This window comes from Orbicella franksi, chromosome 6 (assembly GCF_964199315.1).
Source record: "Orbicella franksi chromosome 6, jaOrbFran1.1, whole genome shotgun sequence".
Lineage (NCBI taxonomy): Eukaryota > Metazoa > Cnidaria > Anthozoa > Scleractinia > Merulinidae > Orbicella > Orbicella franksi.
In genome coordinates this window covers 30000341-30021838 of record NC_138150.1, presented here as the reverse complement: position 1 = coordinate 30021838, position 21498 = coordinate 30000341, and the positions used below count along the sequence as shown (strand labels likewise).

Here is a 21498-nt window from a genome sequence, read left to right as displayed (position 1 = left end):
TGTATACAACGCTTTCACTCACGTGGCACTACGCAGCCACGCAAATTTATGGGAACAAAAGAAAGTGTCTACATAAGAAAAGAGTTTAACTCGCGCATGATTGGCTTGGACACCAACATGGCCATTTATTTCATTGTTTTGGGACACTAATATGACCGTCGTGACGTCATGTTTAAACGTTCTATAACGTATAATTCGTTATTTCTCATGAGCCTCTGATCTGTCGCATAATTACTTTTTTTTCAGCTAGAGCGAGTTATAGCTGTAATTGGGTAAGGAAACATTTACTCGCTCGGTCAGTCAGTCAGCTCGTCAGTCGATGGACATGAAACCTTTTATGATGGTAATTCCGCTGATCCGAGTTTTTCGCGAGAGGACATCTGCCCGACCATGGTTAAACCAATTGAACTTATCTTCATCTTGCCACTTCGCCTACCTGCTATAAATAAAACATTCATAAATCCATGACCACCGCGATATAAATAGATCGGGGGGGCGGGGGGCGGGGGCTAGTTGGGTATGAATTTGGTGGGTATGTGCCGCCCGGGTTTCCAAATTTGGAACCCCTTTTAATAGAATTTGCATTCAAAATGATATCCCGTACTAGAAATAGCTAACTATTGACAGCAGTCCCTTCCATGTATAAGATTTGGAGAAAAATGGCGACCGCGGAAGGTCAAACGAAATGTGCAAACACGCAACACCTACCTAAACAAACGCCATAACTTAAGACAAACCAAACCTACAAGACTCAAACTCGTAAAACAGACCAAAACTCAGAAGGCTCTCATACATTTACATATCAGTTCCAAGGTATTCAACATCAGCACAACAGTAAGGCAAAAGAAAATTAAATAAAGGGGAACTAAGAAAACAATACCATGACTACGAACTGAGGATGATATATAGGCTGCCATACCTTGGGGGAACAAACAGGAACAATGAAATAACAAAACACAAAACAAAAGGGCAAGTCTTTCGCTCATTTTTTCTTTCGCTCGTTCCCTTGCACTTTGTTGGTTCGATCGCTCCGTCATTTCATAATTCGTTTATTCGTTCGTTTTCGAGCATTCATTAAGTTCATCGCGGCGACTCGGTGGCGCTGGTAGACTCGATTACTGTCAAAGATCTAAATCGTCGCTGTCCTGTACTGGTACAGAGTGTAGCTCAGATACCAGTATCTGGTACCAGTGTCTGACCAACAGTTTTATTTCTTCTTTGGGTCCATCAGTCATCGCCGATATTGAAGTATTACAAAATAATACGCGCATTCAGTCTTAAAACCACTGGTTTTTACGCCTGGAATATTCGCCCTTAGAAGACTCGACAACGGACGAACTTGTATTGTTCAGGCGAGTAGCGAACTATTTATATCAGGATAAAATTTCTCTTGTTTATATATACTGTAACGCCGTTGTAGTTTCGCTCAGTTACACTCGACTTGCTGTTAGAAACGCTCATGTCCTTAAATATAATCGCCGCTTCACAGAAATGAACACCCAATCCGATGATAGACTGTAAACAGATATTGTTCATTTTCTTCAATGACGAAAGCCCGCGATAAATTTCATTCAAATTTGACACTGACGAACATTTATAGGCGGAATAATCCAGAAATTTATTCGAACAGCGAGAGAGTTATAAATATTTCAAGAATCACGTTTTCAAATGCATGCAGAAACATAGTGCAGCATACAAATACAGTTTTGTCATCCGATCACTGTATATCTATCTGATTTGTTTTTAGAATTCTTCGTGTCGCAAACGAACATCAATAATTGTTCGTCCTACAAACCCCAAGTTTTAACTGTTCGCACACAACAAAGAGCAACAAAATATCTGCAAGCCAAATAAGTTGTATTTTTATGCAAATTTCAGATGCTTTGTGTCACGCCCTCTGTAGATTTTCTGAGTGCATCGCTTTGTTCTAAATTTCAGTAGAGCGGAGCAGGGAAAGATCGAACCATGGCACAACCCCTTTCTTATACGAAAGCTCCAGACGATGGCGACGTCCTTCTTGAAATGGTTGAGCCCTCATTCCATGCGAAAGGTAGCGAGCCGAAGGGATTGTACTTGGAGGATGCCGGACCAAACAAGAAGATTGACTATGCCCTCGTGTACGAACGTTGTGAGGAAAAAGAAAATAAAGACGAGGAGGCTAAGGAAAAAGCTGAGAAACTCGAAGGCATGAGAAAATCATTTGAAGCCAGTCTCGACAGCGCTGGATTGGTCATTGAACGTAAAGAGCACACATTACCTCAGGTAAGACCATCGCTTGCAGTGGCCGTCAAAACATGATTAGCACTGAAATATATTCTTCACGTGTCTCTAGAAATTGACAACACTGAACGTTTGGAGGCGTTTTGTTCATCTCGCTTCTAAATTTTAAAGCACACTTTTATTGTAGGGGATGCATTTATGCAAAAGAAATGTTAAATGTAACGACGATCGATTGACTTCTGAAGCGAGTGGCAATATTGTATTTTGAATGAATTCCAGCGGTGAACTAAAGCGAGACTCTTCCATGCCTAAACCGCCGTAACCCATTTCGTCAAACCTTCATCTTTTCGTGTAACTGCACAATTCATCCAAACAAATTGAAAACTCTTGAAAATTCTTTGCATAACATTTCTTAGGGCTCGTAGCAAATTCAGTAAACAGTGCGGAAGATACAATATTATTTCAGTTTCTTCGTTGAGAGTTCACGAATATTCCGAGCAACGATAACTATATATTTTGCAATATTGTACTCTATAGTTCATGGCCAGAATTTTGCCATGGAACAAGTTTACACAGATTTCTGAAGGTGGGGGAACGCCAGTGATTATTTCGCTCCGCTAATTTAACGAAGCTTGGTTATCTTTCCAACGACGAATAGGTTTGCAAAGAGTTGTCAAACATATTTACCCAATTACAGTTGTGAATAAATTATCAGATTTGAACGAGTTTCATTCTGTCCTTTCGCGGTATTACAGGTAACGGAACATTCAATACAGGCTGCTTACTTTATTTTAGAAAGACGCTATTCGTTTGAATATGGACACATAGTCACTCCCATTGGGATGACAGTCTTTTTATAGAAGTGTCCAGAGAATTGGAAATTACTGGCAGGTGGTAGAAGAAATGCAAATGAGAGCTATTTCTACAAAACTTCTTCAGTACTGAGGTGTAGCATTCACCAGCGCAAGTGCCGAAAACAGAAAGAATTAATTAAAAATATGATACAAGATGGTACAATAATTGAGTGCTATTTCTTAGTTGAAATTTGCTTATGTTGGGTTCAAAGCCCAAGGGAAAGCCGAAAACAACGATCCTTTTAAAAATTAGCATACATCCTTACACAGCCAGATATCAATATCTGATTGTTTACTTTTATTCTCTGAAATTGGAATGAAACATTTACAAACATGTCAAACATCTGTGAGGATAGCGCGCCACCAAATCTGGCACAACAAATTACAAAGCATAGTAATTTCGTTATTTGAGTGTCATAGTAACACGTTATTTTACACTAAGCACTCTCGAATTGTTTACTAATTTACTGCTTATGATAAAGAGGTCTTAATTTTGGCCAAACAGCCGTTATTCTTTCCAAGGAGGTGTTGACTATAGCAGTTTCAGGCTTGGAGGTAGTAACATAAATACTCCCTTGATTAAAAGAACTATCAACAATTACGAAACATACAGTGTAAGATCGATTAACAAAAAAACAGCGTCTACTGAGACATTACGGATACAAATACGTGCGTTTTAATATTGGCCTCTTGAATAGTTATCAGAAATATTAAAATTTCTTTTTAGAAATAATAATAATAAATATCGTAACATGCATGTTTCCATGGTAAACTTTCGAAATAAACAGGGTGGGTGGCGCTATGGTTTCAAAATATTTTACAAATGTACTTCTAGAAACAGATGGCCAGAAGTTGCATGTGCTTACCGTATATTGCATGAACATTCCAGTGTCACTCGAACTGTTGTAGACCACAGCCTCAACTACTGCTACTTACGCTTTTGATCATTGTCGACTAATTTAATGAACTGTTTGTCATCGCTTTGTAAACTTGAAAGTAAATTTACCTGAGTGTTGTTCTTGTAACGGAAAGAAGTGCATTTGTTTCAAATACAGCACTATTTGTTCGAGGCGCTGTTTCAAATACAATACAAATACGAACCTCCAAGGGAAACGAAAATTGGTTCGAAAAATCGTTGAGTTCGAGAAATCGGGGGTAAAATTACAGTGTTCGACTGAGGAGGGGGAATGACTTCTGGTTCGAGTTATCGGGAGGTTCGAGAAATCGGGATTCCACTGTACTTACTCACTATTGTAACAACTAATTCTGGGTCCAGCTCCTTAGTCACTAGGCTAAGCTCGGGTAATGACCGAAATTTGTAGCCTTCCGCGTCATTTGGAATTCAGAACAAGTCTGCATAATCTTTGCTGTATTTATATGGTCATTAAAAGTTTGCCCAGTTGACAGGGCATAATATCGAGAAGTAAGGCCGGAAAACCATCATGCTTTATCTAAACCGCCTTCAGTTGAAGAAAAATATGGTTTTTATTCAAGGCTCAGCATCTGTATGGAATTTGTTAGAAACAGAGAGAGAAAATGGTCCACCAAATTCATCACGATTCAGACTAAATAGAGGTTCAATATCTATTCATTGTAAGCTCGAGTGTATATATTGAATTTTAACACTGATTTTAAGCAATAGCTTTGAAGACAAGCTTTAAAGGACAAGGGCTACTCTGATTAGAAAATACAGCTTCAATATCACCACCTGAGATGAAAAAATTAGATTATAAATCACACACTGGAAGTATACCGACTTCAATCGGCAACGACGAATCAGTGTTTTATTCTAATGAAAACAAACAAACAAACAAACAAAAAACAAATCTTCACCACGGCGGATAAGAAAGATTTAATTAATTTACACTATAACCCGAAATTGCAAAGAAAAGAGGGCTCGGTACGACTTTCACCAACATTCTAGTTGTTCATTCATTAGGTGCCAAATTCACGCGGTTTCAATCGGCTGACCTCAAAGTAGCAGTTACAGCAGCTTAGAAAAGGATCAAAGTTGAATTAAACAGTCAATCCTCGTGGTTATGTGTATTCTCGATCACCTAGTGTAAAAAAATAAAAAATGAATCAGGTAAACAGAAATAAAAAATACCAAAAGTACAAAGTCTGCAAAACACTAGAAAGTTCGTTGATCAATGATTAACGCTCGAGCGAACGAAGCAATCACTTGGTTAGTTTTTTATATGATTAATGATGCGAATTGTTTTTAAAGGCCAAAGCACCCGTGACTGTTTGTATATACAGAATAAAAGGCATTGAGCCGAAACCAAACTGAGAGTTATGCAAATTCTGCACGCCCATTCAGTATTTTGCCGAAACAGCCCAAGTGTCTGGCAAGTGCCGCTAGTTTGAAGAGCCTACTGAAATACGAGGAGGCCAAAATGAGTAATGGCTACGCCCGCTATACCAGGTTAAGCCAAGATGAAGACGAGCTCGAGCTTCAGCTGGAGTTAAGGGAGCAAGCAACATTGACAACAAGATCAGAGCCGAAAGGAGTTTATTTTAGCAACGGTAATGAACCAAAGAGACGCATCGACTATGTGTTGGTCTATGAAACAACACAGAATGATGATTCGGATAGCAGCAAAAAAAGAAGCCTGCAACGTCTACGGAAAACGTTTGAAGATAACTTGAGGAAGGAAAAGCTTCTAATCGAATACGATGAGCTGTCTTTGCCACAGGTACGAGTTCGATGCAATGCTTGACCAGTTTAGTTGAGGCATTTAAAGAAATTTTCACTCTCCCTAAATTGAATATCGTACAAGATGCGATCCAACCGAATATTTTCTGAGGAACTTTTTGGCATAAATAGCTGCAATTTCAATTTTTAAAACTAATCTTTTGTGTATAAATATAATTTAGAATGGATTTCAAGCCATCCAGGCTCAAATTCCACCGTCTTTATCAGCATTCAAGCGTATAAATTCACAAATCAGTGAATACATCACTGAATAGACCTCAATGATGCCACCCATATTTGCTTCTTACCAAGTAATGCTACTTTTGTTTATCCAAGTTCCCTTTTAATAAAAGGCTGGCTGGGGAACATTCAGTTAAAATACCGACAATTCGATATATTCCGATTTTAAATTAAAGTTTTTACGTTCAGAATTAATACTTGTTTGAATTAATAGTATCAAACAGTGCTGTTATATAGGGATCAAAGACTCTTGGTATTCGCATCAAGACTAGCTACGTGGAAAACAAAATGCCATTAGATTAAGGAAAAGGCTGAGTTTTATCTTTTAGAATTTCATATTGGAAATACAGTATGCATAAAATGATACGCTGTGACGTTTCGGCGAGCAATACAGTCGAGTTGCAAACTTATAAAATTACATAAGCAGGAATATGTCCAACTCCGATATGATTAAACTAAAGCTGAAGTCGTTGATCGGCTTAAGTCGGCAATGACGATCAATCTACCAACATATATGTAGGATGTCATTTCTGCCGCGTTTTATCGCCTACATAATATTAGAAGGATTAAGAAGTATTTATCTCGCTTATTCATGCTTTTATCACTAGCCGTTTAGACTATTGTAATGGACTTTTGTATGGCTTTCCTAAGTCGCAATTAGTTAAACTGCAACGTGTGCAGAATGCTGCGGCTAGACTTGTGCTGAACTTAAGAAAGTACTCGAATATTACTCCCGCGCTTTTCGAACATCATTGGTTACCGGTACAACATCGTGATCATTTTAAGATCTTAATGTTAACATTTAAAGCTAGTCATGGATTGGCGCCCAAGTATATCATAGAATTAATTAACATTATGCCTAGATCTATTTATAATCTTAGACCAAATCAAAGTTTATTGTTAGACCCTCGTGAAGGGAAAATACTTGTGACTTTAGGTGACAGATCTTTCTCTGCTGCTGCTCCATATTATTTAATGGAATAGTTTGCCGGCTGAATCACGTGATATTCAGTCATTAGCTATTTTTAAATGTAAGCTGAAAACTTATTTATTTCGTGTAGATTTTAAAGCGTATCCTGCTTGATATTCAGTCTTATTAGTGCTACTAATTAAGTTTGTTATCATTATTATAAATATTCTATTTTATTAATATACATGTAATTAGTTTAACAAATTTGAATTTTATTGTAGTATTTTAATTTTTAAAGCGCCGTTGATCAGTGAATGTAAATAGCGCTCTAGAAGTTGTTAAATTATTATTATTATTATTATTATTATCATTATTATAATGCTTTGCAAAATCTTCATTACAAACAGGTAGGAGACTTATATGTTTGAATGGCATTCGTGCAAAGGATGCATAAGCCGAGCCTCTTCATGGCAAAAGTTTTATTCCTCTTTTTCTGCCCTCAGGATCCCAAAACCAAACGACATTTTGTCCTTATTCATGCCCCATGGGAAGTGCTGGCCAAAAAAGCGGAAGCAATGCGTGTAAAGGCCCCATTCCAAGAAAACGACATCTTGATTAAGTCTTGGATGGAGGAGAGACTCGGAAGTGATAGAATGGAGTCATTAAGGAAGAGAAATCCTCTAATTGTACATGATTCCACCATTGTAGACAAAGGAAACTTTTTCATGGCTAACTTCACACGAGAAAATGTAACCAAGTTCGTCAACCATCAAAACAAGGAGACGTTTTTTGATAACGTCGACCGCGTCTACATCGTGCAGCAAATTTGTGGCGGCGCCCGCTTTGCGGAGGGCCCTCACGGTGTTGGGCTGAAAAAGCTGATCTACGAAGGTGCATACATAGCAGGATACCCACTTCACGATGGTCCCGTTCGTCTTGAGCCTGACGAAGAGCCCTCGAATGACCGACAACGGCTTAAGCGTGACTGGGCCAGATTTGGAAGAATGGCCAAATTCCAGCCATACGGAGCAATCAAGGATTACTTTGGCAGTGAGATTGCCTTGTACTTTGCCTGGCTTGGATTTTACACGGCGTGGTTGGTACCTCTTGCTATTATCGGTCTTGCTGTGTTCCTGTATGGAATCGGTTCGGCTGGTAGTCACGCCCCAGTCAAAGATGTCTGCGACGACAAAAACAAGGATGTGTGGTATATGTGTCCACTGTGTGACAGACAGTGTAGCTACTGGGACCTAGCTTCCACCACGTGCATTTACGCTTACGTCACCCACTTCTTCGACAACGATTGGACAGTTGGTCTTGCCTTAATTGCGTCAATTTGGGCGACTTTGTACCTTGAGTTTTGGAAACGTCGTCAAGCCTCCCTTGCTCAGGAATGGCACACTGATGATTTCGAAGAGGAAGAAGAGCCCCTTCGCCCAGAGTACTCAGCTACAGTGACGACCCTAAAGAAGAATGAAGTTACCGGTAAGATGGAGCCGTACGTCCCAAAAAAAACACTGTACTCTCGCTACGGTGGAGTCTTTAGCATCATAATCTTTTTTATCTTGCTTGTCATCGCCGCTGTCGTGGGTGTTGTCGTGTACCGAGCAGCAGTTTTCGCCTCCTTGAGCGGGAACGAAGACAAAACAGTCCAAACACGTGCTAGGATCATCACCTCCTTAACAGCAGCTCTACTCAATCTTCTTGCCATCAACCTGCTAAAGTTCGTCTACAGCAAACTGGCCGTCTGGTTGACGGACTGGGAAAATCCACCGACTCGCACCGACTACGAGGACAGCTTCACTTGGAAAATGTACCTGTTCCAGTTTGTAAATACGTACGCGTCCATTTTCTACATTGCTTTCTTCAAGTCTGGGCTCGTGGTAGGAACTCCAAGCAGATACAAGCGGATTGCGGGTGAATTCCGATTGGATGGCTGCAGCGAGCAAGGATGCTTTTTGGAACTTTGCGTTCAGCTTCTTATTATCATGGTGGGACAGCAGATCATCGGAAATATTACGGAAGTTGCAATCCCGTAAGTAACATTAAGGGTCACAAAATGAGGTTCTAATTTACTAAAACTCTAAGAAACTAAAAATCTCACACGTACAACTCGAAGAGAGGATTCAATGAAGGGTGATTTGATATTTAGAGCAGGTAAAACATACTAAAGCATTTGTTAAAATTGCATTTAACGATTGATCATTCTTGCAGAAAGAACGTTTAAAAGTGTGTGAAAGAATTCGAACCCCGCCGAAACCTATCATTTACCATTATTGCATGCTTCGAGTCGTTGAGACACAAACTTAAAGAAAGAGGTGGTAAAAAGAGACAGAAAAGAAATGGAACTTCAATTTTAACCAAAAGGTAGCAATGAAACTGGATGTTCTCAGCCATCAAACGATTCTCCGCAACTTACTTGTACTATTTACTCTGCAGGATGGTCATGTATTGGCTCAAAAGTCGCAAGGAAGAGAAGACAGACCAGCCACAATACCAACGAGATTTCGACTTGAGTCCCCAGGGTGACCATTCCATGTTTTGGGAATATCTTGAAGTTGGTAGGTATGAGCTTGGGTGTAGTTCAGTACCTGAACTATCCCTTCCCTGTTCTATACAGTGGTTGAATCCAAGCAGGAGAAGAGGGAACCCAGGATAGCTTGCGTATGCACATGTTCAAAACGCCACCATTCACCCCTCCCCAGGAAACGAGGGGAAAAAGCACAAGATAGTAGAACTTTCTAAAGCACGTGCCTAGAGACCGTGTATGAAATACAACAGAAAACACAAGAAAACCCATCAAAAAGATTACAATTGTTTTCATCTGCTTAAAACTGTCAGCCTAAACAGTAATCATAACAGTATAAATCGAGAGTAGAGATGTTTTGTGTACGTTACGTTTCTGTCCTTTCCTCAGTATTGTAATCATCTTCTTTGTTTTGCAGTTTTGCAATACGGATTTGTGACTATGTTCGTGGCTGCCTTTCCATTGGGTCCGCTTTTCGCTCTTCTCAATTCCATCGTCGAAATTCGTGTAGATGCCATCAACTTTGTGGACCAGTTTCGGAGACCCGATAGCGCACGTGCAGAAGATATTGGAGCCTGGTTTCGTATTCTTCAGGGTGTGACAAAACTGTCAGTCCTGGTGAATGCTTTTGTGTTAGCGTTCACCTCAGAGTACATCCCCAAGCTACTGTACAAGATGAAGTATGCACCTGACCGCGATGAACCAGGTGGAGGCACCCTTAAAGGATACCTAAATAACAGTTTGGCTCATATTGATATTGCGTACATCTACCAACAAGAACCTGGAACACAGCCAGAAAATCCCTTGGAAAATTTAAATTACACGAGGCCATACTGCAGGTAAGAACTGTCTCCTGGTTGTTTTATCTCGGACTAAACAATGTTCTCGTAATTTAGTAATTTAGTTGCGAGGTGCGTTTCTTCACATCGAGATAAAATTGAGTAATGACGAGATTTCTCTGGTAACTGGACAAAGTTCTTAAGTGATAGGCATAAATTTCGGATAAAAGAATTTGGAACACTTACACGATGTATTTCAACAATAACAACGTAAAATTCACCAAGAACGCAAAGTTATAGAAAAGTCTCCTCCCCCACGAATTCTGTTGCATTCAAAATACCATGGAACGGGATACATTTTTGGACGCTGAGCTACATGAAAACTGAAAAGGATGTGAACTACAATACACTGCCTGTTGTCTCAAACAAGGCAGGGCACAATAAGTCACCAGAGCCTATTTAGTATGTACACCGATTATTCTCGTTGTAAAAACGAAATTTTGTCCTCTGTATTTCAGGTACCCGGGCTATTTTGACATGAATCCACCTTACAAACAGAACAAGCAGTACTGGCACATCATTGCTGCACGCCTCGCTTTCGTGTTCGTATTTCAGTTTTCTGTTTACCTGATCACCAGCTTCATATCTTGGGCTGTCCCGGATGTTCCTAAGGATCTGGATTTAAAGGTAAAGCGGGAAACACATTTGGCCAAACTGGCCTTAAAGAAGAAGAATGATGATTACCCAGAAAAAGGCGAGGATGTCCTCAATGGAAGCGAGATGCTGTAGAGCGACAAAAAGAAAAGAAAACACTGCGATTACAATGCCCATATATTAACGCTACAAGAAGTCGACATTTTAAATAAGGTAGTTTAGGACCAAAACACCGGCAATGAATTCGCGAGCGCAGTGAATGAAAGATCAGTATCATTGGTCTAATAGGGAATGTTGACAGAAGGAAATCATCATTAGCGTGAACAACTAACAAATTTTAAGGGCACCATTTTTTTTTTATGCGGCTCTTTATCATTGTATATGATGTCACCGGGCCATATTTGTATACCATTGTTATGTAATTTCTTTTTGGAAATTGGCTTCTATTTTTGTACAAATATTTTCTAGCATTTATGATCATTACGCTGGTTAAATGATTACAGTGTAGTATAAATTAAAAAACAACTGAAAAAAAAGAATTCAATACAGAAACATTTGATGAGGATGTTTTCTGTTTCAGTATTTTACGAATGAAATGTGTAGGAGGACTAGATTATTTCATTTCCTTTCTTATACCATTCAGCATCGAACAATCCACGCAGAGTTTGATATCTTTTAGTAAGCGTTAAATTAATATTTGTTGTATATTTTTCTGGTAATCATGAATACAAATGATCAAGATTGATCACTCCTAGGTTGTCACCCCAAGCGGCATGTGTATGCTTTTGGAATGAAACACAGAGCGCCACACTTCAAATGAAAGCTATTGAGCAATACTTTTTGTGACAGTGTAATAGACCATATCATAGTTTTCGACCCCATCGTGACGGGTAGCCAAAGCGGTCAGGAACTAGCACGTTTGTATGGGAATCCGATGGCAAATAACTTTTTCCAAAATTGAATTTTACTCTAAACTTGGTGAATACAATATTCTACCTAGTATTTTAACGTTGCAATTCACAAAGTGTAAAATTCAATTTTGGAAAAAGTTATTTTCCATTGGATTCCCATCCAAACACTGTAATTTCTGACCGCTCTACCCACCCGTCAAAATGGCGTCGAAAACCGTGATAAGGTCTAAAGGACGGACCACCGAAAAATTGGAAGGAATTGCACTTTCCCTGTGGTAGTGGTACTCGAGGCGCCATAAACAGCGTTTCAAGCAGCAGTTTATCTTTCGCAATTTAAGTTCGAGATAAGTATTATTCATACAGTTCCAATCTTAACGCTCTCACTAGCCAGGGGTTCATTGTGTGGAATTTTAACAATTTTAAAAAATAAGTTTTGTATGAGACACAAGTGAGGTTGTAAATGACGTTTACAGCAAACGGCAAACGGCAAACGGCAAACGGCAGACGGCAGACGGCAAACGGCAAAAGTTTCAAAACTTTTGACTTCAAACTTTTGCCTTCTGTTTCCTATTTTTGTTGTTTTATTGATTTAGAATTAAAGGAGTCTGAAAAAGGAGACAAAATCGAAGACAATTTTTGTCGTCTACGTTGTCCGTGCGTTGAACGTGTTAAATTCTCCATTAATTGTGGGCATTGTAACGTGGGCTTTGTGTGCTAACTATTCTTCTTCTATTCTTAGTTTCAGAACGTTAGAATTTTCATATAGTGATAAACTTTTAAAATAAACTTGAACATTAAAATATGCGTTGGTATCGTTTGGCTCGCGATCACTTATACCGCAGTTCGGGTGTTTAACAGTTATTTGACATTACAGTGAATGAATATTTTATTGACCTGTTTTTTAGGCGAAGAAAAGTGACAAATTTCACGATAGATGAACACATTTTGAAGTTTATTCCAGGGACTAACTTAACTCATTTTCCAAGCTAGAGTAATTAAGACTGTGTTAAGCGGACATCCTTGGAGAATGCCCCAGTGTCAATACCAGGCATTATGTACCGAGAGATCCTCTCTTCCATGAGGGCGAGAATTCGCCAATAATATCTCAGACAAAATCTTCAAGCCTGGTTAGGTCACCGTGCAAATCGCCCGCTTGTCGTATAATGGCGGGAAGAACGTCTTCACTCTATGTACATTCGAAGACGTGTCGGATGATCTCGGAAAAAATTTTTATCGAATATTTATCAGTATCGATCATTCCCATTGGTTTTCTAAACTAATGTATGACAACGTCACACTGGTGATACATTTAATGAACCAAAGAACATGGAGGTTCCAAATAGGTGATGACTTCTAATTAGTAACACTCAGTGATATCACGAATTGATAAATTGAAATTTAACATATTCTCTGCCCTTAAGTTCTTAATACCCCCTCAAAGAAAGGTTATTAGAACAACTTCTTAATATACATACGTGTTTAACATATTGTTAAATGGACGACAAAGTTCTTGCTTAATGTGTTTTTTCACAGTTAAAAGCCCCTTCTATCATCTCAGCTTAGGACCTGCTCTCGGAACCAAGCTTATTCCCTACTGAACCAAAATATTTTACAAAAGCTCCCTGAAGTCATAAGTAATGACCATAGCAAAAGAAAAAACCAACAAACAAAGAAAAAAACGTTCGTAGAAAACGAAACTACATGTGAAAGCCAGCAAGAAAATTATCAGACAAACTGCACTACCGCAACGAAACCAAGAACTTGACTTTCTAAAGTTCTGAGAATATAGATGGTTTTATGAAGAGCAACAATGTAGCACAGCAACATCAAAACGGGGATAAAAATTTCACATAACATTACAAATGAGTGCTTTCTAAAAATTTGCAATCATAGTTTTAATACTCTTTTAAGGTATCCCGCGCTCATTTCGCCAAAAACTCTGAGGCTATATAACATTTTGAGATGGTAAGACGGCAGGGTCCTTTACCCAAGATGCCTGTTGTGAATTTGATATAAATCCAACGAAATGTGAGACCAGTTGCCTGTACCAGTTGGGTGTATTAAATATTGCCACTGGCTAACACACCAGTCACAATAGTTGACACAAACTCAATGCTACCACCACCCTCCCACCCTGCGGCGTGGAAGATTCAACCAGCGTTGTGAAAAAGCGCGAGTTATAATATGTCGGCGTTGTTTGTTTGGATTCACCACGGTCTTTTTTAAAAATGTACCGTCGTTGCCATCAAAGCTCGTTCAGTTCATTGGTCAGGACTCGCTATAACATTTTTACTAAATAGATAAACGGTTTTCTGTCATTAAGAAAACCTGGTAAGTTTCCAGACTAAGAGGGAAATAATTCAGGGAGGAGAAAACGCTCAACTCTTGCCAATGTATCGCCCTTTAATCACATTATGCATTCTAAATACGAAAATCGTTTACAGCCTCTGTATAATAATAATATTAAAATCTCATTATATAATTATCTATGAGATCTTGTTGTAAGCTTAAGTTTCTGTCGTTATCCTTTTAGGTAGGCATCAACAACTTATTTTCAAAGAAGCTCCTTCAAGATTACTGACATTATAACATTGCCAAATAAATTTTACAACATAGATTAATAATTAAGGCTGTCATGGGTCCGTTTGATTACAAACATTGTAAATTAGTTATACCTGCAGACCGTACAAAGCATCCACTTAACTTCTCAAAACATTTCGGAAGTTGTTTGGGTGTCTGCAAGTAGAATCAAAACGTACAAATATTAGGTCCTAGATTTACCGAACTGCTTGTAAGCCTCGTCCAATTGAGTTCCGAATAGCCTTATGGAGCGAGGATCGTATTCAAGGTTGGACCGAGTCGACGAAATTCAGATCGAGTTAACTGAACAACCACGATCCTCTCCCACGCGTGAATCGTTCAAGACTGGCAGTGCAAAAGCAAACCAGATTGATTACGTGCTTGTTTACGAGAACGAAAGGGATATCTGTGAGCTTGATGAAGAATCTATTCAAGAACGGCGAAAGCGTGCAGGATGGAGATATACGTTTGAACGTTGCCTTGAAAATAGGTTTGGATTAGTTTTGCAGCGCAAGACGGAGGTCATTGACGAGGTAGGTTATTTTCTTTTTTCCCGTGAATAATTTTTGTCAAAGTTTACGTTTTTTTAGAATAAATAATATAAAGATTTAATCTTGCCTAAAAGCGGAGTTCCCATAAAATACTTATCATTTGCTTTGCACAATATAAACCTTTAAAGGAATTTCGCAAATAGAAAACGTTTCACCAAACAGAATGAATCGAGGAAATCTCCGTAAACAATATGCAAATCACCACGTGTTTGGGTTAAATCAGTAACAAATCCTGTTCACTTTTAAGGTCTAAAATTCGCAACGAAAACTGGCCGAGTGAAGGAAATGTTAGGGCCTGTCCACACAACACCGGAGAAGTGTGAAATCCGCGTTTTCCCTCTGAAACTGTATCGAATATTTACTGTCCACACTACGCTGGAGACATTTGACTGGAAGATTGGTCATTTGTTATTTGTGTCTGAGAAAATTTCGGTTAGGGAAATCACATAATTATCGTGATTTCATCGTTTTGGAATGGCTCCGTTTCGAAATTTTTACCGTCCACAGAAAATTTCGAAAGAACATTATTGTACATTACAATTTTCGTGTTGGAATTCCGCAAGGTTCATTAAATCGGCGATCTGTATTGAAAACACAGTTGAAAACGCACTGATGATCATGTCTTTGTGGCAATCGAAGAAAAGAAAAATTCTCCACCAAAGTTTTTATGACTCTCTGCTCCATAATTTTATGGAGCATTATTTGGTGTTCGTACTTTACATTTTAAGGCCATTAGAGGTAATTTTCCATGTTATGAACGGAAACAATACCTTGGAAGCTTGCGAATTTTTGCCGCACTACACGCCATCGTGTCTTGCAGAATGTTAAAGCTCACGTTGGCTTACATGAAGTGGCGTACTACGCACGGTCGCACGGGCAATCACGTGACAAACGAAATGATTTATGCTCAATGGGTTACTCTCTATAATTTCCGCAAATGGGGCTCCGCTCGTGCGCCTTCGGAGCGCAGAAGCCCCACTTTTACTCCAACGTTTTGCTCCTCACTCATGACTAACAGTCTAGTAGAGAATGACTTTCGTCGTTGACATTGTCAGATGGTTAGGTCATAACGAACATTACATACAGGATCTCATACTGACTATTCGTCCTTGTAGGATCCAGGAAAAGAACGTCATTTTGTACTGATCCACGCGCCTTGGGATGTGTTGGCACAGAACGCTGAACGGATCAAACTGAAGGTTCCTCTTCAAGTAAACGACTTGGTCTTTACAAATTGGCTGGAAGATATTATCGGCACCTCAAGAGTTGAGAAACTGAACAGTAAAAACCCTTTAGTTGTACATGATTCTACTTTGGAAGAAAAGCCTAATTTTTTTATGGCCCCGTTTATGGAAGATCATTTGAACGAATATGTGAACCACGAGGATGAGGAAGGCTTTTTCAGTGGAACGGATCGCAACTACATTGTTCAGAATTTGCTTCAAAACGCACGCTTTGCAAGGGGGCCAAATGGAGTAGGGCTACAGGAGCTTCTCCTTGATCAGGTCTACATCGCTGGGTACCCACTTCATGATGGGCCGGACTCAAGAGGTGAAGGAGAGGCTCCGAAAAATAATCGACAGAAGTTAAGGGAAGACTGGGCACGATTTGGCAGAAGTCTCAAGTACCAACCGTACGATGCCATCAAAGATTACTTTGGTCATGAAATCGGCCTGTACTTTGCCTGGCTTGGATTCTACACCGTCATGTTGGTTCCACTCGCAATTTTGGGCTTATTCGTGTTTATCTATGGAATGGCATCAGCAGGTTCCCACATCCCGGTCCGCGATCTATGCAAAGAAGAAAACAGAGGCCGTTGGTACATGTGTCCGCTGTGCGACAAACAATGCAGCTACTGGAATCTGGTACCAGACACTTGCATGTACGCATACATCACGCACTTTTTTGATAACGATGGAACAGTGTTTCTTGCCTTCGTGGCGTCCATTTGGGCCACGCTGTTCCTTGAGTTTTGGAAACGTCGTCAAGCTACCCTTGCTCAGGAATGGCACACAACAGATTTCGAAGAAGACGAAGAACAACTTCGCCCTGAATACAAGACAAGTTTGCCAGATGAACAATTGCAGTTGTTACTGTTTAAGAGAAACCCCGAGACCGGCAAAATAGAACCAGCGGTATCCAAATTTAAAACGTACCGCAGATATGGCACTGTCATCGGAGTAGTTCTTTTCATGATTCTTCTGGTTCTTGCGGCAGCTATTGGTGTTGTTGTCTACCGTGCGGCTGTTTTTGCCGTCTTGAGCAGCGACGACGACAACAAGGTGCAAAAACGTGCTCGCATTATAACAACGGCAACTGCAGCTTTTCTAAATCTTATAGTAATCATGCTTCTGACCAAAGTTTACATCAAGCTGGCAATCTGGCTGACTGACTGGGAAAACCCACCAACAGAGAGTGCTTATAGAGACAGCTTCACATGGAAAATGTCTTCATTTCAGTTCGTCAACAACTATTCCGCCATATTTTATATCGCGTTCTTTAAATCGGATTTGATTGTGGGGTCCCCGGGAAGGTACAGAAGAGTGTTAGGGAAGTATCGACTAGATGGTTGCAGTGAACAAGGATGCTTTTTGGAACTCGCTGTTCAGCTTTTGATCATCATGGTGGGAAAGCAAATTTTCTTCAATATATTCGAGATGGCAATGCCGTAAGTATTAAGTCATTGGTTTGCAGTCATAAGGGCACACCTTTTAATGTATTTTTCTAATTATTCTGTATGGTAAGCCATGCGAACGACTATACCTCCAATTTTGACGATAACTTATCCTGGATATCTGTAAAAAAAAAAAAAAAAGAGAACAGTTTAAAAGAGGTTTTTGTTTGGAATTGTCAAGCGATTCAGGGAATTGTGTTGGAATCCATAAAAGTTCTCGTTACGAAGACCAACAAGTGTTGAGAGCAAAGTGATCTATAGTCTGCCCTGAAATTTCGTCGACGAAAATGCCAAGATGATTTTATGAATCATGTGCTGTGGGTGATCAGGAATCGTTGAAAAAACTAAAGAATCAAGATTTATTTCAAACCATTTAAGTACAAAGAACATGTGAGCACATAGATTTTCAGGTTGGTTATCGGAAAAAACGAAAGAAGAGATTGTTGGTCGACTGGGGAACAAGTCAAACGTCGAACTTCACATGGGACGAACTAAATTGCAATGGTCAATTGCAATTCAATGAGTCGGTCCAAACGAGTGAAGCTCGACCGTTGGGTCAAACATCAAACTTAATTCGAGTTTAGATTGACCAACCAACATGTTGGTCGATCTAAATTCAATCGGACGAACTCAGTTGACTCAAACGTCGAACTTATCATGAACTTTTTTTCTATGATTTACATTCCAGAATGGCCATGGCCGGCTATGCTTATAGCTCTTTGTAGCAAAGTAAGTGTTTCATTACATTTCATTAGTCATTTTCTATATAATTTTCCAGATATTTGAATCTGATAAGGAATCGCCGAAATAAAAAGAATCTAGACGATTGTCCTCAGTACGAAAAAGACTTTGATCTGACGGCATGTGAAAAGCACTACATGTTCTGGGAATATCTGGAAATAGGTAAGATTTAAAGTTATTATAGTCAATTTCAGTTTTGATTCCGTGCATTTCCCCTTTCAAACTATGGAAAAAAAACTATAGCTCCTGCCGGTTTAAAGGTGGCACTCTTTTACAATTCTAGCTAGAAGATCAAAGAAGATCAAATCAATTCGTTAGGATTTAGCACTGGATGGAAACGCAGTGTTGTTTTCTCAGACCGAGAAGCCCAAATCAGTAGTTGCAAACTGTTAATTAAGAGAGCCTGACGAAATGCCGAGAAGTATAGTATGATATTGAAAACTCTGTGCCAGGGCGTATGTGTAAGGGCACTAGGGAAGCTTATGAGGTTATAGAATCCCAAAAAACTACTTCGTTTCCCCTGTGGGAAGATGTCGCAGAACTCTCAATTCCCCGATACTCTTGAGGCTAATCACCTAAGACTGATTCACATCTTACATAGTATACCGGCTGTCGGGGTGGGAAACAGTCCTAGTCTTGGTAAACTCTGGAGATACTTGGTGGAATAAACTCCGGCATGGCCTCGATGGGTCTGGCTGATTTGGTGTAACCTATGACTTTTTTATATTTCTAAACGCTTGTAGTTTTGCAATACGGCTTTGTGACCATGTTTGTGGCTGCCTTCCCCCTCGGTCCACTGTTTGCACTCATAAACACAATCATCGAGATCCGTATAGACGCCATCAAGTTCCTGTGTTACTTTCGCCGTCCAGACGTCGCCCGTGTGGAGGACATAGGAGCCTGGTACGACGTTCTCGAGGCACTTACCAGGGCGTCCGTGTTGGTGAACGCATTCATACTGGCATTTACTTCAGAGTTCATCCCCAAACTCCTTTACAAGATCATGTACGCGCCTGATCGCGATTCCTCTGGAGGTGGTACGTTGAAGGGGTATGTTAATTCTACCCTTGCGTTCATTGATTTGAAGACCCTCTACTCGTGGGAAAAAGGCACACAGCCAGACAACCGGAGGGAAAACTTAAATTACACAAGAGACTACTGCAGGTAGGGAAAGTTTCAGCTTTAAATGATTTACAGGAGACAATTTTATTTCTCTCAGCGATATATTCATTAAAGAACCCTTTATAATCATGGAGTAAAGCGTCTTAGAATCATGGAATTCAAAGCGCAGAAACTTCTCCCTTCTTTATGAAAGATGTGAGATGGAAAGAGTGTGTATGAATTGTAAGATCACGCAAAAGAATTTCAGATTTCTTGAATGCACATTGTCAAGATTAAACTGACGCTTTCCTGCAAATGTGGTGACGGACACTTAACGGAAAACCTTAAACTTAAAATCGTGACAATGAGACACATTTATATCACTTACCGACCTCCATAAACCGATTTCAAGTTACTTTCCTTTCGCGCATTCATTATCTACCTAATTTACATTATGATCTTTGTGTTTCTTATGTTTCCTGCAACTGAACATAGGTACCGCGGTTATCATGACAACATCTACCCATACGGCTACTCCAGGACGTATTGGCATCTCCTTACCGCTCGTCTGGCGTTCGTGTTCGTTTTTCAATTCATCGTGTACACCATCACCGGTTTCATAGCCTGGCTAGTACCCGACAGACCTGATGAACTTCAGTTCAAAGCGGAACGAGAGAAGCAAGTCATCAAGATGGTGTTTCAAGACAGCGAAGACTACAGTGACATTGACGAGTATAGTGATAACGATGATGACACGGAGGAATTTGAAGATGCCAAACAATCCCTTCAATCCTTTGAAACTCAAGGGTGATACTTCGTTTCAATTTCAGCTAAACTCCTGTCCAAACCTTAGCCGTACTTGATACCTTAAAATCATGAGCGTAACAGATTTAGTTTTGTTTCAGCTGATGTCGGTTTCTTCTTGTCTTCATCTTGTAAAACTGACGCGATAGGAGCTTTTGGTCGCTTAGCTTAGCTTGTAGCCGTTGGTTGTTGTTTTTATTTATGCGGACTGGTCGGGATATTCTAATTTTCATTGGTTTGTTTAAAAGGACTTACATTTGTAAGACGATAACAATAACCGAATATAAAATGGTAAGTATAACGATTTTGGCTGGTTGAATACTTTTCCTCCATCACCCTTTGCGCGTTCATCCTCGTTCAACTTATCTCCTGTGAAATATATTTTGCTCGCAAGGATCAGGCGCCATTTACAAAATTGCAAATCGCTGATCCCAGAAGTCCTTTTTCCCTCCTCTCTTTTTATCGCGGTCACGCATGCAGGAGATAAATTCAGTCGGAATGAGCTGCGAAGAGCCGACGGCAATAAGGACTATTAGATTTCTGGTGGTGGTGCTATTGCTACTGTAAACATTAACATGGAATGCCACATAGTAATTGGGTCTACTGGTTAATTTGGATTTAAGGTGAATCATTCGAAAACATTTAACAATAAAGAGAGAGTTACTTACCTCTAGTGTACGTCGAACTTCATTATCATTTCGTGCACAGATTTACAGCATTGTGTCACTGAGGTATCGTGTATGTAATACCGCGCGATCGATGGAAAAGCGTCTTATGTTACCACGTTAATAACTTTAATTTGTTACAAGAGGTAAATATATCACTAATTGGAACAAGAGAACCTAACTTGGAGCCAAGTGAACCTCGCGTCAATAACGAGTAACGAAGGCCGGTCAAATGCTAGATCAAATGCTATGTTGTAAATTCCTCTAAAAAGGATTCTTCTGCAGTTGGTGCAAAATTTTGCTGCACGTATTGTATTAGGACTGCGGAAGTACGACCACATCTCACAAGGCATCAAATCCTTGAATTGGCTGCAGGTCAGCGATAGACTCTACATAAATGACGCTGTGATGACTTTCAAATGTATTCATAATCTTGTTCCAGACTACTTGATTGATAAATTCATTTTCCGATCTCAAATCGCTACAAGAAACACCAGACAGAGTAATGACTTAAACATTCCACGTCGCCGACTGGCTACCGGACAAAGATCATTTGCATATCGCGGAGCAAAAATCTGGAATGAGCTGAGTG

At 39.7% G+C, this 21498-nt stretch overlaps 2 protein-coding genes across 3 annotated transcripts; both read left to right on the top strand.

The window, feature by feature from the left end:
• Positions 1–508: 508 nt before the first annotated feature.
• Positions 509–11418, top strand: LOC145490326 (anoctamin-4-like). 2 transcript variants are annotated; one of them, XM_081469454.1, is made up of 5 exons: positions 509–2262; positions 7423–8954; positions 9359–9480; positions 9865–10285; positions 10744–11418. In XM_081469454.1, exons 1-5 carry the CDS (start codon positions 1966–1968, stop codon positions 11012–11014), a joined length of 2643 nt encoding a protein of 880 aa, XP_081325580.1. In that variant the 5' UTR covers positions 509–1965; the 3' UTR covers positions 11015–11418. The 2 variants fall into 2 exon arrangements, with proteins under 2 accessions (XP_081325580.1, XP_081325579.1); XM_081469453.1 differs by lacking the exon at positions 509–2262 and adding an exon at positions 5175–5770.
• Positions 11419–14484: 3066 nt separating this feature from the next.
• Positions 14485–20293, top strand: LOC145489214 (anoctamin-4-like). The gene is made up of 5 exons (XM_081468148.1): positions 14485–14903; positions 16037–17589; positions 18374–18498; positions 19080–19500; positions 19933–20293. Exons 1-5 carry the CDS (start codon positions 14616–14618, stop codon positions 20246–20248), a joined length of 2703 nt encoding a protein of 900 aa, XP_081324274.1. The 5' UTR covers positions 14485–14615; the 3' UTR covers positions 20249–20293.
• Positions 20294–21498: the final 1205 nt, after the last annotated feature.